The sequence below is a fragment of the Cygnus atratus genome, chromosome Z (genome assembly GCF_013377495.2).
Source record: "Cygnus atratus isolate AKBS03 ecotype Queensland, Australia chromosome Z, CAtr_DNAZoo_HiC_assembly, whole genome shotgun sequence".
Classification (NCBI taxonomy): domain Eukaryota; kingdom Metazoa; phylum Chordata; class Aves; order Anseriformes; family Anatidae; genus Cygnus; species Cygnus atratus.
The window spans coordinates 68006214-68016468 of record NC_066396.1 but is presented as its reverse complement, the minus strand read 5'-3'; the positions used below and the strand labels follow the sequence as shown (position 1 = coordinate 68016468).

Here is a 10255-nt window from a genome sequence, read left to right as displayed (position 1 = left end):
AACCCCTGGGGAACACTGTTTGTCACAGGTCTCCAGCCAGACTCTGCACCACCGATCACCACCCACTGAGCTCGGCCAGTCAGCCAGTTCTCAACCCACCTTACTGTCCACTCATCTATCCCACACTTTCTCAGCTTTCATTGCAGGATGTCATGGGAGATGGTATCAAAAGCCTTGGTGAAGTCAAGGTAGAAGATATCCACTGCTCTCCCCCCATCTACCCAGCTGGTGATGTCATCATGGAAGGCAATAAGGTTGGTCGAGCACGACTTCCCCTTGGTGAATCCATGCTGACTACTCCTCATAACCTTCTCTTCCAATTGCTTGGAGATGGCATCCAGAACAAGCTGTTCCAACACCTTTCCAGGGACAAAGGTGAGACTGACTAAGTTGATTATCTCTGTCTTTGAGTTTCTGATTAGACAGTTCCTATGAATGGATGCCCTAGAAGAAGGTGGACTACAGTCTACACCAGCAGGTGCAATGTGTTAAAAGGAAGTCCGCAGAAAGCAGGTAGAAGAGACAACACGAATATACCTGAGATGCTTTGACCCACTGCTAGCTTATTTGGTTGGGGTTTGGGTAGTGACAAAGATAGGTTTTCTGCATGGGCTTCTTGATTTCTATCATTGTATTTTATTTTTATTTCCTCCAGAAGGATTAAAAGATTTACAATAGATAGTGTCACCTTGAATTAATACTTTTTTTCGACATACTTTTTCATGATGTTTCTTTGCATTTTAGTCTTGATGTCTGTTGTAGTTGAGAAGGGTCCAATGTGTTTAGCCAGGTGCAGGTGCCTAGGAGCAGCCAGAAGCCCCAGAGCTCCTGAGGAGCTCAAGCTTACAGCAGTGGCCCACTTGAGCAGTGGGGCTGGCAGAAGCTCATGGTCAGCCTGCCACACAGAACAGACGAACCCACTAACCAGTCTGTTAGGACTAGTTTTCTCCTCACAAGCCTTTCTAGCTGGAAGAACCAATTGAAAAGAAAATTATTTTGAAACAGAGTTTCATATAAGCAAGCAGATTTACCACTGTTGAGTTCTTCTGCGTTGACACTTGAGACAGCTTGATTTTTGACTTCAAGCTTGACAAAGACATATTTCTGAACCTTAGGAAATTCTCTTACCACTACCCTAGCTGTCTATACCCATGATGAACCCTCTAAGGCTGCTGTGCTTGTTTTGGGCCCTCAGCTAAGTGGTGTGTAGGGCCTGCCTTGGAAGTGGTTTTTTTTGTTTGGTTGGTTGGTTTTTGTTTGTTTTTTTTTTTTCCCTGTTCCCCTCAGTAATATTGAATAAAACAGCCTCTTTCCATTCTTATTGATGTCCCAATCCAGCCACATGGTCCCAATAGATTTTCTTCAGATTCTAGAATTAGCAGAAGGGCAGGATAGTCCAAAAGGGCTTGTTCCTGAACAGTCTTTCCATGCAGGAAAGAACCTGCAGCAGGTCAGAACCATGGCCATTGGCATTTGCTATCTACACAAGCTGCTTAGGGAGGCAGCCCCCCTTCCTGCTGTCTCCAAGACTGTCTCCTCCTATTTTATCCAGCAGTCAGATGATGAACATGTCCTGGATGTTGATCTGATCACTGACCTTGCTCACAGACAACCAGGTAGGAGCTGCTCTGCCTCCTCCCTCTTTCTTTTTGGTGGAGAAAAAAGTGATACTTGCAGAATCCAGACCCTTTGCAAAGAGGTCATGAAGCTGAGTTGGCTTCTATGAGGCCGTGTTAAGTTTCTGTTGAGCTGTGTGGTCCACAGCAGTGTGGTATGTCCCAACTCTCCCACGTGGGCCAAGACAGTCTGCCCTGGTGCATAGGTATTTTCCTCCTGAGGGGCATTACCCTGTTTCAAAATGCATGAGATTCCTGTTGTCTCATTTCTCCAGCCTGTTGAGGTCCCTCTAGATGGCAGCACACTCACCTGCTCTGTCAACTACTCCCGTATCCTCTGCAAACTTGCTGTACACTCTGGACTGTTGTCCAGGCTATTACTGAAGGTGTTAAATAGCATCTGCCACAGTGTTGCCCCTGCGGTACACCACTGACAACTGGCCTCCAGCACTGCAGCTCCTGCAACACCCAGTCAGGTGCTGGGGTGCGTCCTACAGGGACTGGAAGCATTGGAGACTGACCCCACCGTGGCAGGGCAGGTCCTCACAACCAGACCCATCCCATCCACTGGCAAAGGTGCAAGGCAGGCCAGGAAGCACCAGGCATCTCCTGGGGATGAGTATGACAGCTCTCTTCTAAGAAGTACAGAGGCATCCATTTGCTGTCCTGATATACCCTGTAGAGAGGTGTGTTGCTTACTGGGGTCTCCTATCAGAGATGTCACCAAGAGACTACCAAGTCTCATACAGCCCACTGACTATTACCCACTGCTGTTATTTCATGTGTGCACCACTGATACAGTTAGTAGCAGTCTGAGGAGCATGAAGAAGGACTGCAGAGCCCTCGGAGTGGTGGTAAAGAACTCTGGAGTGCAAGTAGTCTTTTTGCCAATCCTTCCAGTCAAAGGGATGGGATTTGAAAGGGCCAGCTGAATCTGGCAAATCAACAGGTGGTTACAGGATTGTGCCACAGCCAGGGGTTCAGCTACTTGGACTGTGGGGCTTGCTTTGAGAAACCTGGTCAACTTGGGACTGACAGGGTCCAGTCAGAGAAGGTGAAGGGCACCTTCAGTCGCAGGCCTGCTAAAGTGGAGAAGAGTGCTTTAAACTAAAGTTGCCAGGAGAGGGGAACCTCATTCCATCCAACTCCTATCAACTCTATGCCAGCGTCAGTAAAAGATGCTTAGAGCCTGGAGGAGGATCACAGGTCAGCAGGAGAGCACATGAAGAGCTGCGTGAAGGATTTCCAGCCACTCCAGCCAGTCAGCTTCAGCAGGGGCCCAACATAAATGACTCCATGCAAATGCACGTAGCATGAGGAAAACACAAGAATAGCTAGAAAAGTGCACATGCCTGCAGGGCTATGATCTCGTTGGTATCACAGAGATGTAGTGGGTTGGCTCCCACCACTGGAGCGTTCGTGGAAGGTTACAGGCTCTTCAGAAAGGGCAGGCAGGGAGGTCAAGGAAGGGGCACCATCCTCTATGTCAGTGAGCAACCAGAGTGCATACAGCTTTGCCTGGGCATGGATGAGGAGCTGACTGAGAGTTTATGGGTCAGGATTAAAGTGAAGGCAGGGACAGGTGAGGGTGTGTGTCACAAGCCACCCGATCAGGAAAACCAAGCAGATGAGGTCCTCTATAGACAGTTAGGAGCAGCCTCACATTCAAGAGTCCTGGTTATCATAGAGGACTTCAACCACCCCAACATCTGTTGGAGGGACAGCACAGCAGGGCATAGGCAGTCCAGGAGGTTCCTGGAATTCATTGATAATAAATTCCTTCTCCAAGTGACAGAGGAGCCAACAACGAGAGGTGCTATGCTGGATGTTGTTCTCAAGAACAAGGAGGAGCTGGTGGAGAATGTGAAGCTCAAGGGCAGTCTTGTCTGCAGTGATCACAAAACAGTGGAGATCAAGATCCTTAGGGCAGTGAGAAGGATGCACAACAAGCTGACTACCCTGGATTTCAGATCAGACTTCGGTCTCTTCAGGGACTTCTTGGTAGAGTACCATGGGATGAAGAGGGAAGAGTGGCCCAAGTATATCAGTGCTAAAAGGAATCACAGAATCACAGAATGTTAAGGATCGGAAGGAGCCTTGAAAGATCATCTAGTCCAATCCCCCTGCCAGAGCGGGAACACCTACATCATGTCACACAGGAATACATTCAGGTGGGTTTTGAATGTCTCCAGTGAAGGAGACTCTACACCCCCCTGGGCAGCCTGTTTCAGTGTTCTGTCACCCTCACCATAAAAAAGTTTTGTCTCATATTTAAGCGGAACCTCCTTTGCTCCAGCTTGCACCCATTGCCCCTTGTCACGTCTTTGGACGTCACCAAAAAAAGCCTGGCTCCGTCCTCCTGACACTCACCCTTTACATATTTATAAACATTAATAAGGTCACCTCTCAGTCTCCTCTTCTCTAAGCTAGAGACCCAGCACCCTCAGCCTTTCCTCATAAGGGAGATGCTCCACTCCCTTAATCATCCTCATGGCTCTGCAATGGACTCTCTCAAGCAGTTCCCTGTCCTTCTTGAACTGAAGGGCCTAGAACAGGACAGAATATTCTAGATGTGGTCTCACCAGGGCAGAGTAGAGGGGGAGGAGAACCTCTCTTGACCTACTAACCACACCCGTTCTGATACACCCCAGGATGCCATTGGCCTTCCTGGCCACAGGGGCACAGTGCTAGCTCACGGACATCCCACTCTCCACCAGGACTCCCAGGTCCTTTTCCCCAATGCTGCTCTCCAGCAGGGCAGTCCCCAACTTATACTGGTACCTGGAGTTGTTCTTGCCCAGATGCAGGACTCCACACTTGCCCTCATTGTATTTCATTAAATTTCTCCCCACCCAATTCTCCAATCTGTCAAAGTCCTGTTGGATGGCAGCACAGCCTTCTGGCGTGTCAGCCACTCCTCTCAGTTTACAGTCATCAGCAAACTTGCTGACAGCACACTCCATTCCCTCATCCAAGTCATCGATGAATATATTGAACAACACTGCTCCCAATATTGACCCCTGAGAGACTCCGCTAGGTACAGACCTCCAACTTGACTCCATCCCATTAACCACAACCTTCTGGCTTCTTCCTTCAGCCAGTTTACAGTCCATCTCACTAACCGATTGTCCAGACCGCATTTCTTCAGTTTAGCTGTGAGGAAGCTGTGAGAGATGATGTCAAAGGCTTTACTGAAATCAAGATACACCACATCCACTGCTTTTCCATCATCTATCCACTCAGTTATATCCTCATAAAAGGCTGTCAGGTTGGTCAAGCACGACTTCCCCTTGGTGAAGCCATGTTGACTGCCCCTAATGACCCTCTTATCCTTGATATAACTAGAGACAGTGCCAAGGATAAGTTGTTCCATCACCTTTCCAGGGATGGAGGTGAGGCTGACCAGTCTATAGTTACCCAGGCCCTCCTTCTTGCCCTTTTTGAAGACCGTAGTGATATTTGCTTTCCTCCAGTCCTCTGACACCTCTTCCAGTGCCCATGACTTACCAAAGATAATGGAGAGTAGCCTAGCAATGACTTCCACAAGCTCTCTCAACACCCATGGACCCATGGATTTATGGATGGCCAGCTTGCTTAATCGGTCCTTAACCCAGCCCTCATCAACTGAGGCAAATTCCTCCTTTATTCCAACCTCCTCTGGGGCCTCAGGGGTACAGGGATCCTCAGGAGAGCCTCCAGCATTATAGAGAGACAAAGAAGGCATTCAGTCACTCTGCCTTCTCTTTATCTTCTGTCACCAGGGCACCTACCTCATTCATCACTGGGCTTACATTACCTCTAGTGTTAGTTTTATCTGCAATGTATTTGAAGAAGCCCTTTCTGTTGTCCTTGACCCCTCTCACAAGGTTTAATTCTAAGGAGGTCTTAGCTTTCCTATTTGCCTCCCTATATCCTCTGACAACAGCCTTATACTCCTCCCAAGTGGCCAGCCCCTCCTTCCATGATTTGTATACTCTCCTCTTCCACTTGAGTTTGCCCAGAAATTCCGTGTTTAACCATGCAGGTCCTCTGGCTCTCTTTACTGCCCAGTTTAGAGGGACCTGGACAGGCCTGAGAGGTGGGCCTGTGTGAACCTCATGAGGAAGGCCAAGTGAAAGATTCTGTTTCTGGGCCAGGGCAATCCCAAGCACATATACAGGGTGGGCAGAGAATGGATTGAGAGCAGTACTGATGGGAAGGACTTGGAGATGTTGGCTGATAAGAAACTCAACATGAGCCAGCAATGTGAGCTTGCAGCCCAGAAAGCCAACTGTATCCTGGGCTGCATCAAAAGCAGAGTGGCCAGCAGGTCAAGGGAAGTGATTCTCCTCCTCTACTCTGCTCTTGTGATACCCCACCTGGAGTGCTGCATTCAGCTCTGGGGCCCCCAGCACAAGAAGGACATGGACCTGTTGGATAAGTCCAGGGGAGAGCCACAAGTATGACCAGAGGGCTGGAGTACCTCTCCTATGAAGACAGGCTGAGAGAGCTGAGGTTGTTCAGTCTAGAGAAAAGAAGACTCCAAGTAGCAGCCTTCCAGTACCTAAAGGGTGGTCTACAGGAAAGCTGGAGAAGGACTCTTTGTCAGGGAGTGCAGTGACAGGACAAGGGGTAATGGTTTTAAACTAAAAGAAGGTAGGTTTAGATTAAACATTAGGAAGAGATTCTTTACTTCTGTAAAGTCTTTGACATGGTCCCACATGACATACTGATTCAAGTTGGAGAGAGATGGATTTGATGGGTGGACCATTCAGTGGATAAGGTGTTGGCTTGAAGGTCGCACACAGAGAGTTGGTGTCCAAGTGGATGCCTGTGATGAGCAGTGTCCCCCAGGGGTCTGTTTTGGAACTGGTGCTGTTTAATATCTTTATACATAGACATTGGGATTAAGTGCACCCTCAGCAAATTTGCAGATGACACCAAACTGAGTGGTGCAATTGATACCAAAAAAAGAAGGGCTACCACCCAAAGGGACCTGGACAATCTTGAGAATCAGGCCCATGTGAACCTAATGAGGTTCAACAAGTCCAAGTGCAAACTGCAGCACCTGGGTTAGGGCAATCCTGGGCATGAGCACAGAGTGGGAGAAGAACTCATTGAGAGCAGCCCTGCAGGGAAGATCTTGGGGATTCCGGTGGACAAAAAACTCGACATGAGCCAGCAGTGCATTCATGCAGCCCAGAAGACCATCTGTATCCTGGGCTGCATCAAAAGAGGAGTGGCCAGCAGGTCGAGGGAGGTGATTGTCCCCCACTACTCTGCCCTCCTGAGGCCCCACTTTGAGTGCTGTGTCCAGGTCTGGAGCCCTCAGCACTGGAAGGATGTGGGGCTGTTAGAGCGGGTCCAGAGGAGGGCCACAAAGATGATCAGAAGTCTTGAGCACTTCTCTGACAAAGAAAGGCTGAAGAAGCTGGGGCTGTTCAGCCTACAGAAGAGAAAGCTCTAGGGAGACCTCATTGCACCTTTTGAATACTTACAGGGGGCTTATAAAAAGGATGGAGAGCAACTTTTTGCTCAGGTAGATAATGACAGGATGAGGGGGAATGGTTTTAAACTAAAAGGGGGGGGGGGTGTGTTAAATTAGATGTTAGGAGGAAATTCTTCACTCAGAGAGTGGTGAGGCACTGGAACAGGTTGCCCAGAGAAGCTGTGTCTGCCCCATCCTTGGAGGTGTTCAAGGCCAGGTAGTGGATGGGACTTTAGACAGCTTGATCTAATGGAAGATGTCCCCACTCATGGCAGGGGGTTTGTAACTAGATGGCCTTCAAGGTCCCTTCCAACCCAAGTCATTCTGTGGTGCTATGATTCATTATAGGATCTGAGGCCAGGCTGAGATATCAGCCTACGGGGCCCATGGCTAAGCAGAACAGGGATGTAGAAATCTGGAGACCAGCAACCTATGGCACCACTGGGGCAAGGGATGATGGCTCTGGGCTGGGCTGGAACGGGATCCAGGTCTGGGGGAGGGAGGCAGGGGTCAGGTCTGGGGGTGTGGAGGGGGAGGCCTTGGGGTGGCTGGAGCAGTCCTTGAGTCCCATGACAAAGCCCTGTGGACATGGCAAAGCCTTGAGGACATGACAAAGCACAGTGGAGATGCCCAGAGGTATAGGCACTCCCCTCCCCTAAAATGCCACAACTTCTCATGTCTGAACTCTTCAAAAGGAATGGAGAAATAAAGAAATCCTTTGAAAAAAAAATGGTGTCACCTGACATCATCAGTGTTAGAAGTATGAAGGACATTCAAGTGACAGCTCTATGCAGACTGTTACATCACAGGTTTCCCTGCTCGTGTGCTCTTTTAATTCTGTACAATAAAAATAACTAATGTAACATAAGTGTTTATAAGTGTAATCAGAGTGGTAAGAGCCCCTCAGGCTATAGCACATGACACTGCAGAGAGCATTCTCATAACTACAGCATCACACAAATGAACCAGAAGTCCCAGTTTCTTTGTTAGGTATTAGATTTTTAAATTTTGGTCTTTATTTAAACCATACTTATAATTTTGAGCATTATGAACAAGCAAAACAAGAACTATAAAATTATAAATTTAACACACAAGCTGAATCTTTCTTGATATCTTTCAGTCCAATATTTAACATCTCAGTACAAATTTGTGTAACTACACTTTTCAGTAGAAAATGTTACATGTTTAGATAGTCTGCAGTGGAATGGGTTTGCTGACAGCCGTGGTACATGTGGTGGGACCCTGGTCAGCACGTTCAGTCCCCCGTAGCCATGGGCACCTCTGCTGCATGCCAGGGGGACCAGGGAGGAGACAAACTCATGGCTGAGAGCATACAGGTTGGCACGTAGATCCTTCCTATTGCAGGGGAAAATAAGCAAACAAAAAACATAGGTGGTACGAAAGAAATATTTCATTAATCCACAAGAAGTGAAGATTAAATGCCTCCACGGTGTCTCAGGGCTACACCGCAAAGCTGTCAGGAGCACGGCCACCAGATCGCACACGCCTCCAGCCCTGCAGTGCCACCTTCGCACCTCTCCCACACAGGCCAGCACCTTCCCACGGCCGCGTGGGTCGCAACCTGGAAAATCCTACCACTGCTCACCTCCTACCCCTTTTCTCTTCAGTGGCACCCCTGCACATGGCGCTCCCACCACTCGGGTGCTGTCTCCTGCCCCATTTCGGCGCACAGCCCCCCCAGGACGGTTCCGCCCTGCTCACGCAGGGCATCCCTCGCCCCTGCGGTACCCCCCGGCCCCGCCGCACTTCGCTTTTCCCCTCCTTCAGCCCGAGGCCGGGCCGTGATGAGCCAGAAGCACGAAGCTCTCTCCCCAGCCCGTCATGGGGAGCCTGGCCGGGGCGCGCAGTGACCCCCAGCTCCCCGGCTCCGGGCGCTTGGTGTTCCCGTGCGGGAAATCAAGACTTTGTCCCAGACGCCGTCATCAGAACAGTGACTTTATTAAGAGAGACGAACAGAGGATTAAAACACGTCATGAGTTCGCTGGAGCGCACAGTGCACCTGTGGAGGACAGACACGTTTACGTACATCAGTTCGTTGTAGAAACGTGAGAAATTTGGTTCGGGTGACTGGGATATCCCCTGCTGGTTCGCCACGGACCCAGACGGCTTTCTCTCCGCGGCGGCTCCGGTAAAGCGACGGCTTCCCCCCAGCCCCGCAGCCGGAGCCCTGAGCACCGCCGGCTCCCACGCCGGGCTCCCCCCGTGCGTGCCTCCTGCCCCTACGGGGCGGGCGCTCCCGGCCGCGGGGCGAGGGGACGGGGCTCAGGGGGCTCCCCCCGCCGCCACCAGCTCCTCCTCACGCCCACCCGGGGCACCCCCGGCCCTGGCCCCGGCCCCTCCGGTGGATGTCTCAGGAAGGAGACGAGCGCCGGCCCCGCTCCCGGGCTCGGCTCGGCTCCCGGCAGGAGCGGGCTGTTTTGTTGTTTTTTTTTTTTTTTTTTTTTTTTTTTTCCTGGACGGACAGAAATCAAACGGGGGAAGCGGGGCGGGGAGGGGGACAGGGAAGAGAACAGCTCCACGGATGTCGGATGTCACGGACGGCGTTACACGGGGTCCCCCCGGGCCGACGAGGAGCCGGGCCGGGAGGCGGCGGTGACTGCGCGCCCGGCGGCGAGCCCGGGGCCGCTCCGCTCACAGGCACTTGAGGAGGAAGGAGTTGCACCAGGTCCCCCGGGGGCAGTCGCAGAGCTTCCCGATGCGGGCCCCCTTCCTCACGGCGCACTGCTCCCCAGCGTCGCACTGCGGGCAGCGGCGGGGCCGTCAGGGGTGCACCCCAGCGGCCGCCCCCGCCGCCTCCCTCCGGCGCACTCACCATCGGCACCTGCCCGAACTTCTTCTCGTAGTGCGGCACCCGCTTGCTCTTCAGCTTCTCCAGCACCTCCTGCAGCGCCTCGATCTGCAGGGACACCCCGGCACCCCATCAGCCCTCTCCCGCCCGGACAGCGCCCCTCACCCCGGACCCCTTCTCCCCCTTCCCCACCAGCTCCTTCTCGCGGGACGCTTCGCCGCCTCCTTCTCCTCCTCCTCCTCCGCCGCCGCCGGGGGACCCCAGGTCGCGGGCGCGGCGCAGAGAGGGCTGCCCCTGCCCGCGGGCGCCCAGCATCAGCGCGGCCGCCACGGCGCAGAGCGCCAGCGCCCGGCAGCTCTCCAT

General features: G+C 51.8%; 1 protein-coding gene across 1 annotated transcript; it reads right to left on the bottom strand.

The window, feature by feature from the left end:
• Positions 1–9662: 9662 nt before the first annotated feature.
• CARTPT (CART prepropeptide) lies at positions 9663–10255 on the bottom strand. The gene is made up of 3 exons (XM_035569052.1): positions 10085–10255; positions 9917–10000; positions 9663–9843 (listed from the first exon to the last, which is right to left on the bottom strand). The coding sequence occupies exons 1-3, from the start codon at positions 10253–10255 to the stop codon at positions 9736–9738; spliced, it is 363 nt and encodes a 120-aa protein (XP_035424945.1). The 3' UTR covers positions 9663–9735.